The sequence below is a fragment of the Balaenoptera physalus genome (genome assembly GCF_965194825.1).
Source record: "Balaenoptera physalus genome assembly, chromosome: 19".
NCBI classification, from domain to species: Eukaryota; Metazoa; Chordata; class Mammalia; order Artiodactyla; family Balaenopteridae; genus Balaenoptera; species Balaenoptera physalus.
In genome coordinates, this window is record NC_138900.1 from 55,159,178 (window position 1) to 55,181,322 (window position 22,145).

General features: G+C 43.1%; 1 protein-coding gene across 6 annotated transcripts in view; it reads right to left on the reverse strand.

The window, feature by feature from the left end:
* Positions 1–22,145, reverse strand: part of PDPR (pyruvate dehydrogenase phosphatase regulatory subunit) — a 42,098-nt gene that overhangs the window by 5,432 nt on the left and 14,521 nt on the right. For 4 of the 6 annotated variants that reach the window (XM_082439012.1, XM_082439010.1, XM_082439013.1 and 1 more), the window contains exons 4-17: positions 19,725–19,806; positions 19,466–19,629; positions 18,541–18,662; positions 17,593–17,710; positions 16,691–16,840; positions 14,320–14,512; positions 12,645–12,769; positions 10,632–10,787; positions 10,294–10,427; positions 9,774–9,922; positions 9,185–9,297; positions 7,714–7,808; positions 6,211–6,300; positions 530–712 (exon numbers count right to left, since the gene is read on the reverse strand). In XM_082439012.1, coding sequence (XP_082295138.1) covers positions 530–712; positions 6,211–6,300; positions 7,714–7,808; positions 9,185–9,297; positions 9,774–9,922; positions 10,294–10,427; positions 10,632–10,787; positions 12,645–12,769; positions 14,320–14,512; positions 16,691–16,840; positions 17,593–17,710; positions 18,541–18,662; positions 19,466–19,629; positions 19,725–19,806 — 1,874 coding nt within the window. The remainder of the gene's footprint in view (positions 1–529; positions 713–6,210; positions 6,301–7,713; positions 7,809–9,184; positions 9,298–9,773; positions 9,923–10,293; positions 10,428–10,631; positions 10,788–12,644; positions 12,770–14,319; positions 14,513–16,690; positions 16,841–17,592; positions 17,711–18,540; positions 18,663–19,465; positions 19,630–19,724; positions 19,807–22,145) is intronic. The other 2 variants (XM_082439014.1, XM_082439015.1) reach the window with 1 other exon arrangement.

Sequence of the window (22,145 nt, forward strand, 5' to 3'; positions counted from 1 at the left end):
CTAAGATATTTTAAGTGAAAAGGGCAAGGTGCGATATACCAAGTATATAGTATCCAACCACCAAGGTTAAGAAAGTGGTGAGGGGAAACTACTCGTCTGTTTGCACTGCACGGAAGCTCTCTACAAGGAGAGGCAGGACACTGCTGCTTCTGGTCAAGCTGGCAGTGGGATTGGGTGGGCTCAGAGGTGGGAAAGAGACTTTTCATCCTCTTGAATGGTGATGATGAAAAAATTAGGCAGTTGAATGTAAAGTGACTCATTTGTACATATATATTCATGGCATATTAATGAATTACCACAATCAACTCAGAAAAACTGCCCAGAAAGCACTCAGTCTAAAAGAGAGCAAAGTGCCCCAAACAAGTGTTGTCTATTTATGATGTTTCCATATTAAGCGTTTTATCCCATAGATACATTTTGAGGTCTCAACACCTATACACTTTTCCTCCCACCTCAGCTCTTCCTGTTCTCATGCAGGCTCCCTGCTCAGGAAGCTGAGGGCAGAGTGGAGTGCGCACAGGTACAGTACCTTGTCTAACTTCACCCGAGACTCTCGTCCGCATTCCAGGGGTGTGGTGAGGGTGTTTAAATCCTGACCCCAGAAGGCAAAAAACTTTTCAATTCGGAGGCTACGAAGAGCATAATACCCAGCATTCCGGATTCCATATTTCTGTCCAACACTCATCACTTCGTTGTATACGTGCAGGGCATACTAGAGGGAGAGACAAAAGGTCAGTAACCAGCAGACCTTCAGAATTAAAACATGGACTCTGTCTGGCAGTGCCTGATGGCTGACACTGTTACCTGGACAAGGGAGAAGGCTGTCTACGATCCTCAGGAACCAAAGTGCTGCAGCCCAGGCTTAAGCTCCACGAAAGCAGCACCCTTATCTCTTTACTTCTCTAAAATGTCTAGGATCTCAGTGTATAGCACTTATTAAATAATAACTCACAGAAGCTCTCAGTAAACAACCAGTCTCGTAACTGCCTCTCCAAGAGCCATGCACCCTCCACTGGCTTTGTTCTCTTGCCCCAGTTCCCTGAACTTGGTCCTTCCCTTATGCACTGGCCTATGCTGTGAAACTGGTGTTACACATAACTCTAGACGTGCATGCACAGCTCTGGTCTGTCACACAGATGATGGCATATCTTAAGAGACCTAGAGTGAGTCACAGAGGACCCTGAAAATCAGAGCTCTCCTACCCGTATCCCACAATATCCCGTCTCTCATGTTGTTTTGTTCTTGGTTCCAGACACGTTTAAGTATCACATAACTTAAATGAACAAAAGTTTTCCAAATTGAAAGCAAATAATCTAAACATACTCTGTTAAGTCTAAAGCCCAACAACAAACTACACTGTTTACTTTAAAAACTGTAAAAGTAAAGCAGAAAACAAGACACAGAGAAGTGAGGAAGACAGATACTGTATAATCTCACTTATATGTGGGATCTTAAAAAAACAACTGAACAACAATAAAACCAAAATAGCAACTAACTCACAGACCAAGAGATCAATTTGTGGTTACAGGTGGGGACTGGAGGAAGGTGGTCAAAAGGTACAAACTTCCAGTTACAAGGTAAGTACTGGGGATATAATGCACAACATGATGACTAGGTGACACTGCTGTAGGATACGTATGAAAATTAAGAGCCAATCCTGAGAGTTCTCATCACAAGGAAAAAAAAATTTTTTCTTTTTATTGTGTCTATATGAGATGATGGATGCTAGTAACTAAACTTATTGTGGTGATCATTTCACAGTCTATGTAAGTCAATCCATTATCCTGTCCACCTTAATCTTATACAATGATGTATGTAAATTATATCTCAATAAAACTGGAGGGGAGGGCTTCCCTAGTGGTGCAGTGGTTGAGAATCTGCCTGCCAATGCAGGGGACACGGGTTTGAGCCCTGGTCTGGGAAGATCCCACATGCCGCAGAGCAACTGGGCCCGTGAGCCACAATTACTGAGCCTGCGCGTCTGGAGCCTGTGCTCTGCAACGAGAGAGGCCGCAATAGTGAGAGGCCCGCGCACCGCGATGAAGAGTGGCCCCCGCTTGCCGCAACTAGAGAAAGCCCTCGCACAGAAACGAAGACCCAACACAGCCATAAATAAATAAATAAATAAAAGTAACCAATGCCAAAGCTTAATAAATTAAAAAAAAAGGGGGGGGGGGAGACAAAAACAAAAATCTGCTTCATTGGTATTGCAATTCTTTATCCTGGCAATGTATGTTGCTCTATAAACTGCACTACTGTAGCCGAACAGGCACTGACTAAACAGACCACTGTGATCAAGACAACTTTAGATGTGGAAAAGGGAGTCTGAGCTATTGGGTACAACACAGCCTGTGGTACGTGTGTAAGTGAAACACTGCAAATAGCAAAGGTGGGTGGAGGAGACCAGTGGAGACTGGCTGGGAAACGAGAGTAAGAATAAGCTGTATCTCGGGCAGGTTCAGTGTCTCAAGCTGAATGCTCCGTACTTGAATTAAAAAGACAAAGGAGGAAAGATTTAAAGCAGGTGAGTAATCTTGGGCTAGAGAAGAGCAAAGCGAAAAGTGGGTCCCCACTACTTACTCATTTTCTCACTAGATGCCAGGGATTGAGTGTGAACAAACCAATCTGCTATCTGCCACCATGCTTTGGAAGGCAGCTCCTCAGAGACAAGTATAAGCTTCTTGAGGACAAAAACCAGCTTGAAAAGAACCCAAGCAGTGCACAAATTACCTCTTGGACTCACAGAAAACCATAAAAATGGGACCAGCCCAGGAAAATTGGGTAGAAAACAGGGTTTCTCCCTCCTGATGGGCTTGGCTGATTAATGACCCAGGAGCAGGTGGTAACACCTGAATGACCATATGGCACTTCAGTACAGGCAAAACATATCAGCTACATGCATATCAACTCTTCTCGAATCATGAATAATCCCTTCACCTTGATATTATTATAATACTTCTGGTGTGGAAAAGCAGATAAAATTTCATGGGCTGGTAAATCCATGCTTCATTTAATAATTAAAAAGAAACCTAAGACCACGAGTAGTATGACTAATGTCAAAACATGACGAGGCTGAAGATCACTGCTACTTGTCACAACTGGACAAGGGAAAGAAAATGCAGGAATAAAAATTGTTAAGAAACAAAAACTATTATTGTTTGTGTATGGTAAGACTGAACCCTGGAAATTCCAGAGAATCAACTAAAAAACAGCTATAAACAGTAAAATAGTTTAGGAGGGAAACAGGTTAAAGCATTAATATACAGGGAAAAAAGCTTTCATAAATCAGAAGACACCGGAATACCATTCACAACAGCAACACCACCAAAATATTATTCATATAAATTTAAGAAATGTATACCATCTACATGAAGAAAACTTCAAAATACCTCTGAAGGTCACCAAAAAAATAAAAACCCGCATTAAAGAAAGGTATATTTTGATTGTAAGATTCAACACATATAAAAGAATGTCAATTCTTCCTAATTTACAAACATAACACAATCCAAAAACTCAGGGTGTTTTTAACTAGATGATCATAAAAGTTTATAAGGAAAAATAAGGAAACAGGAATTATTCTTTTCCAGAGTTTTCCAAGCTATGAGGGAGGATAAGCACTACCAAGTATTAAAATATACAATAAAGACTCAGTAATTAAAACAATGTGATACTGGATACACAAATAGAAGTCCAGAAATAAATCTATATATATATAGAAACTTAGTATGTGATAAAGGTAGAATCTCACATCAACTGGTCATCCATGTTAGAAAAAGTAGTTTGATCCATAGCTCATAAAGTGTACCAAGAGACAGTGCAAAAGGTTGGAGCATTTAAATATGAAAAAACAAACCACACAAACCCATAAATAGCAACAACACAAACTATAAAAGCACCAGAAGTGGAAAAATTTTTTAACTCTGGAGTGGGGAAGCCCCTTCTATGTATTAAGCTCTAGAAGCCACAAAAGATTCATCAATTCACCTACAAAAAAAATTTTTTGCAACATATGAAACATTTCCATAATAAAAAGTAAAATTTAGAAAACCCTTCTGGGACTTCCCTGGTGGCAGAGTGGTTAAGAATTCACCTGCCAGGGGACACGGGTTCCATACCTGGTCTGGGAAGATCCCACATGCCACAGAGCAACTAAGACCGTGTGCCACAACTACTGAGCCTATGCTCTAGAGCCCGTGAGCCACAACTAGTGAGCCCACATGCCACAACTACTGAAGCCTACGCGCCTAGAGCCCGTGCTCCGCAACAAGAGAAGCCACCACAATGAGAAGCCCATGCACCGCAATGAAGAGTAGCCCCCGCTTGCCACAACTAGAGAAAGCCTGCGCCCAGCAACAAAGACCCAATGCAGCCAAAAAAAAAAAAAAAGTATAAAAAAACCCTTCTACGTGGCAAAAAAACAAATCAAGACAAATGACAAACTGGAAAAAAAATTTACAACTTAATAGTAAGGACTGGCTGGCTGATTCAGAGAATGCCTAGGAATTGGGGGAAAAGACCAATAATTCAATACAAAAATGGACAAAAGATACTGCCAGAACATTCATTCATGCAACATTTATTAAGCGTTTACTATGTGCCAAGTATTTCTCTAACTGCTGGGGATATAGAAGTTAAACAAATATCCCTGCCTTTAGCAAACCTACATTTAAACAGGGGTAATGTGATGAACAAGATAAAGAAAATATATATTCTATGAGACAGTGGTAAGCACTCTTGAGAAAAATAAAACAGGGAAGGAGGCTAGGGAGGAGGGGGCCAGAGGCTGCAACTTTAAATAAGGTCTCTTCAAGAAGGTGAGGTGGGACTTCCCTGGTGGCGCAGTGGTTAAGAATCCGCCTGCCAATGCAGGGGACACGGGTTTGAGCCCTGGTCCAGGAAATCCCACATGCCGTGGAGCAACTAAGCCTGTGCGCCACAACTACTAAGCCTGCACTCTAGAGCCCGTGAGCCACAACTGCTGAGCCCCCATGCCACAACTACGGAAGCCTGCACGCCTAAAGCCCGTGCTCTGCAACAAGAGAAGCCACCACAATGAGAAGCCCGCACACCGCAACGAAGAGTAGCCCCCGCTTGCCACAACTAGAGAAAGCCCGTGCAGGCAGCAACGAAGACCCAACGCAGCCAAAAATAATAAACTTAAAAAAAAACAAAAACAAAAGGTGAGGTGTGGGGACCTCCCTGGTGGTCCAGTGGTTAAGACTCCGTGCTTCCACTGCAGGGGACGTGGGTTCAATCCCTGGCTGGGGAACTAGGATCCCACAGGCTGTGCGGCATGGCCAAAAAAATTTTTTTTTTAATTAAAAAAAAAAAAGGTGAGGTGTGAATAAGACCTGAAGCAGGTGTGGCTGTGAGCCTGGGAGGCTCTACGGGGGGAGGGATACGCCAAGGAAAGGGGAAGGGCAAGTGGAAAGGCCCTGAGGCAGAAGCATGTCCAGCAAGGAGTGAGAGGCAAGAAGACAGGGTGAGATCAGGAGCAGCAGTGTGGAGAAGGGTCGGCAGAGCTGTGTGGGCCCTGCAGATGGGCTTTTACTCGGAGTGAGATGGGTTTTGAAAAGTAGCTTGATCTCCTGCATGAAACTGCACCCATCAGCCCGAAGTTTGACACCTCTGTGTGCTGGTACAAGCAATAAAGAAAAAGACACTCTTGTACACTGCAGAATTTTTTATAACAGCAAAAGACTAGAAACCCTATAAATGTCTATTAGTACCAGACTGGTTAAATAAATTATGATTCAACTATATAATGGCATAATATATCAATTTCATTAAAAAACAAAGAAAAAAAGAAAAAGGAAGCTCTTTCTTCTTTAGGTACTGGCAGGGAAAAATCTCTAAATTGCTAAGTAAAATAAATCAAGATGAAGAACAGCAGTAAGCCTCCATTTGTGTTTCTAAAAAAGAGGGTTATGAATACATCTTTGAACTTGCTTCCATATGCACAAAAATCTGACATGATATAAACTAACAATTATATCACTGGTAGTGGTTGGTGGGAACTAGTCGGGTGGCACTGAATACTTTTTAGAGGTTTTTATTTTTAGACCATGTAAATATATTACCTACACAAAAAAAGTACGTAACTTAGCTAAAAACATTAAAATCTCTTTAACGCAGCCTACCTCAGTGACCAAGGCCCGGTCGGACATGGCGCTCTAACCCTGCCAGCACCCATCCTCTCGTGGTTCTCACCTCTATAGGAATATAAAGCATGAATCCTGGCTCTCCTGTGTGAGTCATGCTCATCACCCGGATCCCATTTGCGTAGCCCACACTCATCTCCTGTGGAAACAAAGGGAGAAGGTCATCGTGGAAACTCGTCAGGGGAAGTGGGCCCCTCCATGTTTGTTAGAGGAATGAATGCCTGAGGCAACCCCTCTCATTAGCTCTGTACCCTGTGTTGGACCCTAATGGAGATACATGTGAATAAAAATTTCTTCCTCAGGACAGTCTGTTTCCAGGCATTGGGGTCATTAGGAACAGAGCACAGCCTTTCCAATGCCTCTTCTCATGAACAGCCCCAGTTCAGGAGTGCCAGCCAAGCTACTGGAGGGAAGTGGAGGCAAAGTCTTTGACAAGCATGAAATACTTCTTTTTACAAGGTCGTGCTAAAGATTTGTTTTAGTCAGAGACGCCGGGAGCGATGAAGACCAGGCAAATGTGTTCTCTGGAGGACCTGGCAGACAAGTCCTGGGTACCTGCCCCACAGAAGATGATGCCGAATGACCAAAGAACACCGTTCACCTGCTACCCTGGGGAAAGAGACTGGGCTTCTCATGTTCAAAACATGTTTCCAGCAGCTCAGTTGCCCAAAAGGGGCCCCTGACTCAATCACCGTTCCTGCAATGGGAAGTGGTAAGCCCCAGACGGCCCTAAAGCAGACTGTTTCCACGAGGAGCAGGCATAATGCAGTACACCGCAGGCGCACGCATGTGGGTTACTTCTTCAAGGAGCAAAGAATGTACTGTGACAGGGTCTGCTGCCAGCTAACAGAGTTTCCTGTTGCTTTAACTGTGCCATGGAGAAAAAGGAGAGCTGTAAAATCACTTAAGAGGTGGATCCTAACTTCGGTTTGCACTTCAAAGAGCATCCCGTCAGTCACTGTCCCGAAGCTGCCTGTTACAGGCTGCCAAAACATGTCTGTCTGGACCTCTCCAGTCAGCCACTTCCCACAGAGCGCTCAGTTATCATTCCTTTTATTCAGTTACAATTTGTTGCACTCAGCTCTAGTTGCCAAGTATAAGAAAGAAAATGTATAAGAAAGAAAGAAAAGTAAGTTGTTTAGGGATTCACCTAAACCATTTCTTACCTGAAGGTGCCACATACACAGAAGTTACTTTGTGTATGGAAAAGAGGAAGCACTGCATGGGGAGAAGGGACCTGACCTCGACTGGCATTTTTTGGCATCCGCGTCATAATACTATAACTTAAAAATTTAATCCACCTCTACAGAAATCAATAAATATATAGAACTGATATTCAGAGAAATTAGGTCTTCAAAGATATCAATGTGTATTAAACAAGAAGAACATGAAGATTGAAAAATAAAGAAATGGATTTACTCATTCTGTTTGCTTAATAAAAGTCAGAACACGCTTTGTGGGTATTAACACCATAGTGAAAACATGTAATTGCCATCTCTATAAAAGAAATATTCCCTGCTTATTTAAAAACTAGAACTTTACTAGTACCCACCTTGCAAAACAGACTTGGGAAATGGTCTGGAGTCATAGGAGCATAGGACAACTCAGACAGCACATCCACAGCTCGAGGACCAATCAGATTGAGGGCTAAACGGAAAAGAACAAGAGATGTCTGGCAGCTCCAGGTGAATAGCTGAACCAATGGGAAAGGTCTGTTCTGGACTTGCTCACCTATGGCCAGGTCTGGGTGGCAAGACCATGAAAATGTCCGTTTGCTTAGGCAATCCTAGGGTGGACCTTGATTCTGGCAAATACACTTCTCCTGACAGGGCTGCTAAATGCTGCTACTGACTCCTGGCATCTGACAGCCTGGCTAGTATGTTGCCTCTTCCTGGGTACAAAGGAAGACAAAACTCCACAGCCTCCTTTGCAACTTGATTGGGATCATGAGGCCAGGGGATAGGAGCCCACTCCCGGGGCTGGCCAAAAACCCCCTGCACAATTCCTGTTCCCGGGAATTCCCTGATAGTCCAGTGGCTAAGACTCCATGCTCCCAATGCAGGGGGCCCGGGTTCGATCCCTGGTCAGAGAACTAGATCCCATATGCCGCAACCAAGAAGTCCACATGCCGCAACTAAAGATCCCGTGTGCTGCAATGAAAATCCTGCATGCCTCAACTAAGACCTGGCACATCCAAATAAATAAATTAATATTTAAAAACAAGACAAAACAAAAACAATTCCCATTCCCCTCCTCTTCCCAATGTGGCTACATGATGGAAAAAGCCCCAAACCCAAATCAGTACCAGGAGAGCCCTGAGGAGAGCTGCCCACCCAGCCTGGATTCTGTCACGTTGACGACAACACCTAAGCTAATTACACATCAAATACCCTTAAATGGACTAGAAAATAGGCTTGCTTCAATAAGCTTCTATAGTTTTCTAATCTGGTAGCAAGAAGGTAATCATATTTGCTACCACGATGAACTGAGGATGAGGGCCTGGTGGAGGCGAGGGGCAGGGGTCCATTGAGGGTAGGGAGGGGTTAAAGCTGGAATCGGGTGGCAGAAGAGGAGGGGTTGCTCCCTGAGAAGACTGCTGAGGAAGAGATAATACGGAAATTAAGTTATCTATCCTTAAAAAGTATTTACTCATTAAAGGAAAAAGAAACTAAGGGGAAATTTTGAAGAAAATAATACTTAGGTAATAAATATAAAAATACTTTAATAATGAGTCACTCATTCATTCAACAAATATTTGCACTCTGTTATGCTGGCTGTAGGGGATACAGCAGTAAACAAAACACAAAGAAACTGAAGCACTAACTCATTCACACTTCACTTATAAAAACATGGGGAAGAATTAGAGATCAATTTTCTATGACCAGGAGCCTCTTCCAAGATTCTAATTCTGACACTCATTTTTGAATATCAGATATAGAGAAGGCAAATGGAGAAGACAGATCTGGATCAACTTCGATCAGCTGGCTTTTCCTCGCTCAGCTGACTGCAGAGGGCCCCCTTACCAGTGTATTTCCAGGTGACATCCTCCAGAATCAGGTTGCTGTCTTCTGGCATGTATTTCTTAAGCCAGGCCCAACAGTGGACCTGCTGGTCGGTTGGAGAAATCATGAAGAAACTGAAAGTGAGACCCAAAAGTAATCAAAACCAGGCAGCAGGAAAATGATCAGGAAGCAGTAAGTTCTCAGCTAGTTTCAAAGCAACGAACAGAATACTGGTGAATGATCTCTTAGCTTTTAGGGAAGGCCAACAGCACATACTTCTAGGATATACCACATAATGACAAAACAGAAGATTCTGGCTTTCTGCTAGTGCCAAGAAATTATACAGACCTATTAACATAAGATAAGGCATTTTTCCTCAGTAGAGTTACTAATTTTTCCACACCAAGTTTTACATAATCTGGTGGGGTTTTTTTTTTTTTTTCCTCCTGGTGATTTTTTGTGTGTGTGTGCTGGGCTGCTAATGAACTGGCCCTGACTTAATGAAATGTTTTTTGTCCTCAGTGTTATTACAGCTTCCTGGAGAGGTGAGCTGAGGGCTCAGCTCCGCCACAGCCATTAGGCGGAGGGAGCAGAGCGGCAGCCGGCTCACCTGCGCTTGCTCAGCCGTGCTATGCTGCAGTCATTTTCGTACCCTCCACCCTCGTTGAGCATGCCAGTATGCACGATGTGGCCCACGGGCACGTCAAGGTCATTGGAGAAGAGGTATTGGAGAATTTCTAACGCCTGATCCCCGGTGGACTGCAGGGTTAGGGAACGAAGCAGAGAGAACAAACGTGAGAACCTCTGGCCGGTAGTGCGGCCTGACAAGCAAAGTCACTTGCGGAGAAAATTCAATTAGCCGGTACTCGTGCAACGGTATTTGCAGATTTGCTCCACTGCAATGAGCTCCAGAGAAAGCTAGCTATTGATTCTAGTGTCAAATGAGCCTCTGCAAGCAGATAAAGAACCAGAAACAAAGAGCTAAAAATTCCAGAAAATGTTATAATACAGGTGAAACACTAAAATATATCAGAGTTCTTAGTCTGTTTTGAAGTGACAGATGAAAAACAAGAGGCATTCAATAAATATGCAAGTTTCCAAATCTGTTCTTTTGGTTCCCAAATACTTACTGTTATTTCAAACTTTGTGAAAGAGGACATGTCAATGACACACACGGCCTCCTTACAGCACTTGACTTCGGACTCCACAATCTCAAACCAGTCTGGCTTGTAAAAAGTCTTGCTCTGCTCCAAGGCCAAGAGGTCTACAGGACAGAGAAAACCAAAGGAAGACAGAAAAGGAGAGGACTTGTACTGGTGAGTCTCCTTGATAGCTTAGTAGAGTATAATAGGTTTTTATTATTTATTCTCCTCAGAAGACAAACTAGCTATACACATTTAAAAACAAGGTTTATTATTCTTAAGACTAAAAAAACCCAAAAAACAAAAATGAGAATGTGCCTTCTTACCCTTGTCTGGTGGCACAAAGTATTTTGGCCTCTCAAATCCATGTTTCTCCATCCACCTGGCTCCTTGTGCATCCAGCCGGTCATACAGAGGAGATGTGCGTAACTGCCTTCCTGTCTGGAAGTCCCAACGGGGAACCTTCAGATCGTACAGCAGAGCTAGGAGAGAGAAGAGCAGTCTATGAAAGCCCAAGGCACAGAGCTGAGCACCAATATCCATGGGCCTCTGGAGTTGCTCCTATTCAAAAAAGCATGCTTTCAGACTGCTGTAGCCTAATTTGCCAATTCCTGGACAGGAATGTTCCAGAAGAAAGGATCACATTGCAAGAGCTGGTATCGCCCCTCCATAGACTTATATAGCTGTGAGTCACATAACAACTGTAGATCTTTGTTTATAATTACTGTTCCAAATTAGTAGGTAGAAACAATGGGAGAAAGGTCAGAGTTCTAAACCTTGTTAAGCTCCCAGCAGAGATGAAGGTTACGTCTACACGGACACAGGTGGCTACAAAGTGTGAAAAAATGGCACCTGATTCTTTCCAGTGACTGTGTTGTTGGACTCTCAGACCTGTTACACACTTTTCCTAATATTTAGCCATTTCTGAAGCAAAAGGGCACACAGCATACCTTGATTTGGTGGCTCTGAAATCTGACAGGTTGCAAAGTATTGTCCCAGTGACATTATTTACATAACAAAGGGAGGGTCAGAATTCATTTCTCCTAATGTCCAATCTGCAACAGTAATAAGTAAAATATCCAGAAAGAGTGTGATCTCTAGTCTCTTGCAGAGAGAAGACCGGACTTCACACCAGGCCAAACAAGCGGTACATCAGCGTGGGGGGAGACTGGGAGGTGACAGAGAAGGAAACCAAGCTGGCGTCCTTATACTGTGACAATCTCCTCTGGGCTTTAGGTTCTACTTTCCCTTTCCCCATTTTCTATCATGCCTGCAACTTCCATCTCATGAGAATCAGAGAAGGCCACCAAAAGTACTGTATCATCAAGAAGAAGCTCCAGCTCATTAACGATTTGCACAGCTTCCAAAGTAACGATGGATGTAGAAACCTAGACTCTTAACAGTTCAACACTGTAACCAAAACATTCACTAAACAACCTTAGCAGTTACACATAGTGCTTCCAGGTCCTTTAACTCCCATGGACGTGAATTCTCTGCCACAGGCCAAAAGTGAGCACACAGGTGTGAAAGGTCACCCAAAGGCCTCATTGCTAATGGAACCTCCAGCTACTAAACCAGCAGTCCATCCTTAACCAATAATGCTGGTCACAACCAATGCAGAATCGTAGTCCTGAGGATAACTATTCCCCAAATAGGTATATTTTGGCAAGTCTGGAAATAGTTCCTCGGTATAGAAAAATGAAATTACAATCTGATTTGGTTCACTTCCTGATTCAAAAGCTATCTCTAAAGGGCTCACTGGAAAATAAAGCCACGACAAAGTAGTAACAAGGTAAAAGCGTCCAATCCTTCAAAGTCAGAGAGAAGCAAAAACAAGGAGAAAGAGCAGGAATGTATGTTTGGTATTTACATGAGAAATGGTTTCCTAACTTGCTAGCATAGGATGGGTTAATGACGAGAGTCACTCAAAGGAGCCTGAAGCTTTGAGACTAACTTGGCAAATTCTCTGCCTTGGAAAGCAAACCATGATCTCAAAGACCAAGTGGGGAGTGAGAGCATTCATTCTGACACAGCAAAGTGGAAAGGAGGCAATGCTGGGAATGTTCAAGAAGCTGCTGCCAGGAGTCTGACAGGAATCACCACCTGTACGTCCTAGTCCACTTTCCTGGTCCCGGAGGTAAGGAAGATACGGCACACTAAAGAAAATGTTCCAGCAATGTCACGTGGGCATAATGCCCCCAACACAGGCCTGAAACAGCCAAACTCAGAAGCCCAACTCAAAGCAATTACTAAAGAACCAAGGAAGAATCTGCCCCTCTGGATGACAGAACCAGTCAGATGCCTGCAACGACGGGCAACGGGGATAAAGCTTCACTTACGCATGACTTCCATGACACGGTGGCGCAGGAAGGTCCGGCTGCTCTGGAGGGCTCCAAAACGCTTCAGGTCCAGTTCCCAGACACTTTCTGAGGGATAGCCGTGCACCATCCACTCAGCGAGGTACCTGTGTAGATGGGGGAAGTTGCTGGGCCTCTCAGCACCGTGATACTCTCAGCGCTGTACTGGGAATCAAGCTCCAACAGAATCGCAAGACTCTATCTTGTCAAGAGTGGTTGAGCAATTCTGGGCAATTTCCTTAACTTCTAGAAGAAACAAATTATATCCATCTACTGCTCTCACAAGACCACTATGAGGATATGAGCTCTAATGATAAGATTCCCTAGAAAGTATACAGATAAGCCACAACTATGAAGAAATAAGACTAAAATATACATACAAATGTACTCTATACATCCAATGGGTTTTTTTGTTTGTTTTTATGGGGTTTTTTTTGTTTTTCTGTTTTTTCCTGTAAAAAGTCACCTCAGGAGGTTATACAGTTATCTGGCCATATCGCCTTTGCTCCAAACATTTTTGGTAACTTCTACTCCATAACTGTCTTCAGAGCCATTCTACAATTCACTCAAGAACACTGGTCAATTAATAAAAAATTTTTTTAAATTGTGGTAAAAAACACACAACATAAAATTTACCATCTTAACCATTTACAAGTGTATACTTCAGGGGTATTAAGCACTTTCACATTATCTGTAACTTTCACCACCATCCACCTCCAGAATTCTTTTCATCAAACAAACATCTATATCCACTAAGCAGCCCCTCCCTACTCCCTCCTTACCCTAGCCCCTGGCAAGCACCATTCTTCGTCTGGCTCTATGAATTAGACTACTGTAAGTATTCATATGGATGGAATTATACAGTATTTGTCCTTTCAACACTGGCTTAATTTTTCTTTTTAATTTATTTATTTTTGGCTGCATTGGGTCTTCGTGGCTGCGCACAGGCTTTTCTCTAGTTGCAGTGAGAGGGGGCTACTCTTTGTTGTGGTGCACATGCTTCTCATTGCGGTGGCTTCTCTTGTTGCGGAGCATGGGCTCTAGGCATGCGGGCTTCAGTATTTGTGGCACACAGGCTTCAGTAGTTGTGGCACACAGGCTTCAGTAGTTGTGGCACGTGGGCTCTAGAGTGCAGGCTCAGTAGTTGTGGTGCACGGGCTTAGCTGCTCTGCGGCATGTGGGATCTTCCCGGACCAGGGCTCGAACCCGTGTCCCCTGCATTGGCAGGCAGATCCTTAACCACTGTGTTACCAAGGAAGTCCCTTGCTTAATTTTTCTAAGTACCAAATTTGAAAATAAAAACTTGTGTGATCAGCATGATCTTTTACTTCACTCGCCACACTTGGCTATTTCCAAACTCGAATACATATTCAAAGGACCAACATTTGTTATGACTGAAGTAGTACAGAAGAACATCCCACTGGCTCCAAGGCTAACTCAAAAAGAGGAGTTCCAAAAACATTCTGTACAATGACGTGTCTGGAACACGGGGAGAGCCTCCCATGGCAAGTACTTTCAAGGGGACAACTCTCTCATGACATGTGTCTTCCTCTTATTATGAACATACTGGGTTAGGTATATCACAAACCCTATGAACCAGAAGTAATTCCAGAAAGGAAGAAGCCCTGCAAGCCGAACCTGAGTGGGAAAGACTTACCTTCCAGCTCCTCCACCAAACGAAAGGCCAGCAGAGTTCATTCCCGCCAGGACGAAGTAGCCCCGCACTGAAGGGGACTCGCCCATGATGCACCTCATGTCTGGGGTGAAGGTCTCGGGGCAATTCACCAACTTCATGATCTCCAGAGTCTCCAGTTCTGGCATCCTACGCAGCAGGGAACTCAACAGGGGCTCTGAGCAACAAAAACAGACCCAAACACAGTCCTCAGCTTTAGGAGATTCAAAACTCCCTACCCCTTACACTTTTCTAGTCCCCCTCTCCTTTCAGAAAATGTTTTGTGGAGGTTTTCTAAGATGAGCCAACTGGGCCATCTATCAGAAGCAGAAGCCTTGGGGAAGTATGGGACATTCCTACAGAGTTCTTGGCATAAAGACGGAGGAAAAAAGATACTCTTTCGAAGGGAAAGGAGCTCTGGAAGAGCAAATACTACATCTGGCTATAGAATCTCAAAGGGATCAGGACTCACGGAAAAGCTCTTAAATGACCCCCAAAGAGATGTGCAATAAAAGGCAATGTTTTCCTAAGTTGGAACAGCTGCAAAAGACAGATCCTCAGCCTGTTTTAAGGTAAGTCCCTCATCAGGGAATGATCCAGGGGGACAGTGGTAAAGATGAAGCCAGACTGAAGCTGGCTGGTAGGTACATGGGATTTCTTTATATTATTCTCTTCACTTTTAAAAGTTTGAAATTTCCTAAATTTAAAGAAAAAAAATTTTAAGTCCAAGTGGAAGGAAGGACACTCTTCACTATAGACCCTTTCATACCTTTTGAATTTGGAACCATGTGACTATATTACCTATTTGATAAATTAAATTAAAATTATTTAAAAATTGAGTAAAAGAACATATTAATGAAACTATTTTGCTTCTTAAAATTCTCTTCAATTTTAAATGAAGTCCTATCAAAAGAAGGTTTCCTCCCAGCCTAAAATTTCAGCAATGATTTTAGGCGAATAAGTGATAAGCCAAAAGTCCCTTAAACCAAGATTTTAATTTTAGGTCCCTGAATCTGCTCACCAATAACTGTTTCCTTAGATCAGACAAACTCTGTAGACTACCCTCTGTAACCACCAAAAGGGGCTGTTACAAAGATCAAATAAGGAACTACAGGTATACCTCAGTTCAGTTCTAGACCACCGCAATAAAGTGAATATCACAATATAGAGAGTCACGTGAATTTTTTGGTTTCTCAGTACATATAAAAATTTTGTTCACACTATACTATAGTGTACTGTATGTACAATAGCATTATGTCTAAGAAAACAATGTACATAACCAAAAACAATGTAAATTAAAAACTACTTGGCTAGATGTGCAAGCAACCTAGGTGTTCATCAACAGATGGCTAAAGAAGATGTGTGTGTATATATACACACACACACACACACACAATGGAATACTACTCAGCTCTTAAAAAAAAAAACTTTTGCCATTTGCAATAACATGGATGGACTTGAAGGGTATTATGCTTAGTGAAATGAGTCAGAGAAAGACAAACACTGTATGTTATCACTTATATGTGGACTCTAAAAAAGAAAAACTAGTGAATATAACAAAAAAGAAACAGACTCACAGATACAGAGAACAAACTAGTGGTTATTGTTGGGGAGAGGGAAAAGGGGAGGGACAAGATAGGGGTAGGGAATCAAGAAGTACAAACTACTATGTATAAAAAAAATAAGCTACAAGGATGTATTGTACAACACAGAATGTAGTCAATATTTTATAATAACTATTAGTGGAACGTAACTTTTAAAAATTGTGAATCACTATATTGTTTGTATGCATGAAACTTGTATATGGTACATCAATTATACCTCAAAAAAAAGATCATTTAAAAAAATTTTCTACTTAGACTTCAGTGTATTACTAAAAACTTCTAAAAAAAAGTAAAAAACAAAAACAAACCAAAAAAAACCTTTACTGCTAAAATATGCTAATCATCATCTGAGCCTTTAGCAAATCATATCTTTTGCAACAGTAACAACAAAAAGCACTGATCACAGATCCCCGTAACAACCATAACAATTAAAAAGCTTGAAACATTGTTAGAATTACCAAAATGTGCCAGAGAGACAAAGTGAGAAAATGCTGTTGGAAAATAGTACCAACAGACTTGTTCAACACAAACTTCAATTTATAAAAAACTCAGTATCATACAGCAGAGTTTGGCATGACACTAAATCAACTATACTTCAAAAAAAAAAAAAAAATTGAAAAACCAAACCAAAAAAAAAACTCAGTATCTGTGAAGCACAATAAAATGAGGTATGCCTGTGTTCCTGAAAAGGCTTTAAAGTGTAACATCTTAGACAAATATAAGGCAATATTGTTATAATCTAGTTCACACACCAAAGTGATCCCAGTCTTCCTGTAGATTCTGAATCTCCAGCTGGTTCTTGCCCTCAGTGAAAATTGGTTTTGGGTTCTTCTCAAAGCCCCCAGACAGGATGCCACCCTGCCAGTTCCGAATATAAATTCTTCCATCGGCATCCACAATAGCTGAGGAAGAGAAATGACAAGGGGGTTGGGGGTAGAGGAGAAGACAGGGTTGAGAGGCAAGCCAGCTGTCTAAATGGACAGAAAAAGCAGCAAAACAGAAACACCCAAAATTGGACTTATTAACCAAACAGCATTCAGTGAACACAGGCATTCATTAGCTTTAAAATACTGTTCCCGGTCATGGGGGAGGATCCTCCCTTTCAGATTTACAGTGGAGACTGTTTCTCAGATTATCCCTAACCAGATCACTTACCTAGAAGCTTTGACTAGTTCTCAGAATCAAACTGCTTAACTGCCACTGTGCCATGTGAAAGCCAGAGAGAAGCGGGGACTGCGGAGCCCACTCCAGGGATGAAGGCCTCCAAGTGGTATCAAACCCTCCCTACAGCGCTGGGAGTCTCTGAACAGCCCGAGTTTATAGCTCACCTGTGACATCTCCACAATGTGTAGCATTAAGTCAAGAACTCTAGGTTACGTTCCAAACACTCTCAGTTTAGACCTCTGTTTGGGACTACCCGTTAGCTTGCAAACAAACAAAACTGCTTAAGTGCAATGCCCACTTTGTCCATCCTTTCATAAAGAGTTATTAAAGTCAAGTTAGAATGGGGTCCACCTCCCTGTACCATGCTTCAGAAAAGAAACGAAAAGAAAAGACTCTTCCAGTGCAGTCTGTCCTTAGCAGAAAGCCTTCCTTTGCAGAGGACAGAACAGGGGCAAGGAAACAAGATTAAAAACAAAGTGCAAGTCCTCACTTGGTGTGTTGCTCTGCAGAGGGGTCTCCCAGGGGCGAGTCAGAAGGTAGAAGTGTTCGCAGGCATGTAACGGGATACTAACCGGCTCCTCGTTGGACAGACCCAGCTCGTATGCCCACTACAAACGGACAGATTGATTTGTGGGTGGAAGAGGAACAGAAAGACAAATGAGCAAGTGCAGCCTCTTGAAAAGAGTTTAATTTCAAGTGGCTTCTGTGCGCTCTTGCCTCCACGTCAGCTGTGGGAAGCCAAGTTCCAGCCTGCTTTAGTTCAGGTATTGGACGAGGAGCAACACTCCAGCCTTTAAACCACAAAGCCTGCTTTCCGAGCAGCAGAAGACAGACTTACCAGCTCGTGAAAGGAGCTCGTGGGGGGCAAGTGAGGCCCTTCTAACAAAACGCCTGGCCTCAACCACAAACCCCAAATACCAATCATAAAGAACTCCACATGGCAGCAAGTACTCCTAGGCCCCCCTTAGGACTGTGGAGTGGGAAGCAAGGGACCAACCTGCCTTCAAAGCAGCAGCAGTTTAGTGTCCTGGAAACTGAATCCACGCTCCTGACACAATAAAACAGCCTAATACTCATCTGCTGGGTGGTAGGATGAAATGAAACACCACAGACAGACCTGACGCCAAGGACTGATTTCTGTCAATGCCCAACTCTCTCCTGGCCTTCCTGACCAGGACAGTGCCAATTAGCCAGGGGGGAGGAAGGAAAAGGTCACCCAGGCTACTATTTGAGGAATAAGAACAGGCTTCCGATTTGGAGTGAGAGAATTCTGAGTTTTCCTGTCCAAACAAGAAACAATGTGGTCCCTGACATTTGCTTAGTCCATCACAATATTAACTATATGTCTGTACCACCCCCCACCCCCACCCCACAAAAAAAGTCCTGGAGACAAAAGTTAAATAAGAAAAGCAGTGACCCAGTATTGTCGCTAACCTACCTGACCGGCACAGTTGACAAAATAGTGGCACTGGATCTGTCCTTTATCAGTCTCCACACCAGTGACTTGACCTTTCCTCACCATAACATGAAGAATACTTGTCCGGTCATAGATCTGAACACCTGTTCCAAGGTAAACAAAGAGTTGGGGCATCACCATCTGATGTTTCAGAATTAGGCATCTGCAGCAGACTCTCAAGGAACACGGAAGAGGCCAGGTTGATGATGGCCTTTAATTTTAAAAACCAAAAAACTCCTGGAACCGCATCCTGAGACTGTGTAAATGGACCTTTCCCAAGACTGAAAATACCAGGCCAACTGAAAAAACTGACTTTAGTATGTAATCAAATTCCAGGAATCATGGGAATTCCCTGGCGGTCCAGTGTTCAGGGCTCCACGCTTCCACTGCAGGGGGCACGGGTTCGATCCCTGGTCAGGGACATAAGGTCCCACATGCCATGCAGCATGGCCAAAAAAAAAAATTCCAGGGATCATAAAAGGGGTAGGAGAGAAAAAGTGCCATAGGGCATCCTTAAATCCTAATCTCCGTACATCATGAATCAGTTCATCCAAAGTATATAACACCATGGACACTGATTAGTCTTCCCCCCATTCATTCCAACATCAGGATATGATCCAAGCTGCGGATTAAATCCCCAAGGTGTGTTTCAACCTTAGAGCTTCTCAAGTCCTGTGGGGGAGAAAATGCCCTTAAATCTGAAGTGCTTTAAACAGGACTAAAAGCAGTTCCTTGGAACTTAATAAGAAAAATGTGGCCCTGAGGAAAAATATTTATTAACAGATACTATATTAAGACAAAAATTCTAGGAGCCAGTGTCCCAATATGGAAGTTGGTTGGTGTTCCTGCCTACTGAGAGATGCTTTCTTAGACGACCTCTTCCTTCCTAACCCCAAAGCCTACTTACCATTTTGGGAGGCAGCACTTGCCAGGGCAAGAGCCACATCAGCGGAGGACACCACTGCATCCTCGGGGACATGCATGGCCCCCACCAGGTCGTGTACATTGAGGAGAGGGTGAAGTTCGGCCACTTTCTTGGGGGAGATGATCTCGGAGGGGATGCCTATAACACTGCCACAGAACACAGGGGGACAATGACATTCACTGCCCTCTGGCAGAGGTCAGCTGACAGTAAAGTCAGGACAGGCTTCTAGCCTCATACGTACTTCAGCCTTGAATTGATGCGCTTCAGGGAGATCAGCCGGTCCTGTGTTTGGGCCAGAAAGATTGAGCCTGTCCTTATGTAACCTGGAAGAAAAAACAGCCCAAACTGAGACAGACCAGGCCAAATGCAGGGGGGCAGAGTGGCAAGCCCACTAGACTGTAAAGTGGGAGACCCGTGATGAGTCCTGGACTGCCACGTCCCAAACATTCTCAGCTCACACTTTTGTGAGGATCAAATGAGTCTAATGTACATAAAATCACTCTTACACTAGAAATGAAGGACACCATTGCTGAACAAACCTTTGTGTTTTTTTTTTTGGGGGGGGCGCGAGAAGTAACTGTGACCCATCAATTCTTCACTCGTTTATGTAATTTATAATTAGACCCTTTCTCCTCCTATTGTTGGTGGGAGAGTAACCCTTGGTGAAGGCCACTCAGCACATCTTCTGCCTCAGTACAGCCGGCAGGCCTGTGACCTAAGCTCAGCCAATCTGATCCTCCGGGAATACTGAGTCTTGAGCAAGGAGGGGAATGGCTGGACGTCCCTCATCTCAGGAGCAGCAGCGTCCTGGCCACATGATTCCTGTTCCAGCGGAGGGACTGGCTGCTGCTGGGTCCCTACAACCTGGCCTCCACCCTGCCTCCAGCTGGCAGCCTCCTGCCAACTCTACAGGCCCCAGTGGCCTTCCAACAAACTCCTTTTGCCCAAGTTAGCCACGGTCAATTCCTGTTGTTTGCAATCAATGTACTGGATACGACCACTATTACACCTGAGTCAATGACAATCCCCCCTAGAGTGCAATGAGTCTTAGGTCTTATGAACAAAAACTTGAATCAATCAAGTGTCTTCTTAAAAAGGAAATACAGTCACAATAATTTAAATATTTTATTGTTCCTTCTGAAATCATCAGATAAATATGCCCTTCGCTGACATGACAAGTTTGCCAAGTTCGGAAAACTGAAATTTCAGAGCCTGGTTTTATAAGTGGCAAATTTATCCTCAATATATTTACTCCTTTACTCAATCCTGGGGTACACAGAAAGCAACTGTCCATACCACTGTGAAAAACAAACTTGCTAATTAGGGGTCAATGTTTGTTCACATTTCCTTGTGTCTTCGACTGAAGGTGGAGTCTACATACTGAGATCAGAAGCCCCTGGGTGTGTTCCTCCTTCTTCCCCTGCAGCAAAGCTGTCATTCATACGAAACACAACTAGATTATGTCTCATAGTGTTCCACTGAACGTTCCCCCCTTTTCCTGATGGTTTTATTCTATATTTGAATATGCAAAATGTTTACATTGTTCTAAAAGTCAAAACTACACAAAGTCAGGCCAGAAATACCACTACCCCCCAGGCCCCCACCCTGCACCCTGTTTCCCACCTACCCTGGGAGGTAACCAACCTCAGTACTTTCCGGTTTATCCTTCCTATGTTTCTTTCTTTGCAAAATTAAGTATACATTTGCATATTTTCTTATTTTTTATTAGTTCTTACACAAAAGTAGCACATTTTATATACTTAACACCTTGTTTTTCTCATTTAACAATTATCACAGGGATCACTCCATAGCAGTTCACAGACATCTTCCTCCTTCTTTTTACATCTACCTAATAATCCTTTGTGGGGATGTTCCATTTTATTTTACCAATCTCATGCACGTATATTTTTGTACAAGATGTTCTTAAGTGGAAAAAACAAAGTACATAATATGCTTAATACAATCTCATTTGGGTTAAAAAAAAAAGTAGACCTGTATATACATACAAACTAACCACAGACTAGTAACCTTCTGGTGGGTATTCAGTGGGGAGGATCACTTTTTATTTTCAGATTTCTGTATTGTTCACATTTATTATAATGAGTATATAACTTATTGCATATGTTTAAACCTTTTTAAAAGTTCCTTCTAACCCACTAAATAATTTTTAAAAATTGATTTGTCACCGACTTGGTAAATTAATGGTTTAATCTACCTGCATCTAGGTTTTTCATCTGTAAAAGAATGATCTGGGCTTCCCTGGTGGTGCAGTGGTTAAGAATCCGCCTGACAATGCAGGGGACATACGTTCAAGCCCTGGTCCGGGAAGATCCCACATGCCACGGAGCAACTAAGCCCGTGTGCCACAACTACCGAGCCTGCGCTCTAGAGCCTGCGAGCCACAACTACTGAGCCCCCATGCCACAACTACTGAAGCCCACGCACCTAGAGCCTGTGCTCTGCAACAAGAGAAGCCACCGTAATGAGAAGCCCGCACACTACGACAAAGAGTAGCCCCCGCTTGCTGCAACTAGAGAAAGCCTGCACGCAGCAACGAAGACCCAATGCAGCCAAAAATAAATAAGTAAAATAAACAAATTAAAAAAAAAAGAATGATCCTTCCTTATTTTAAGATCAAATAATATGTGGAATACTTTCAAAG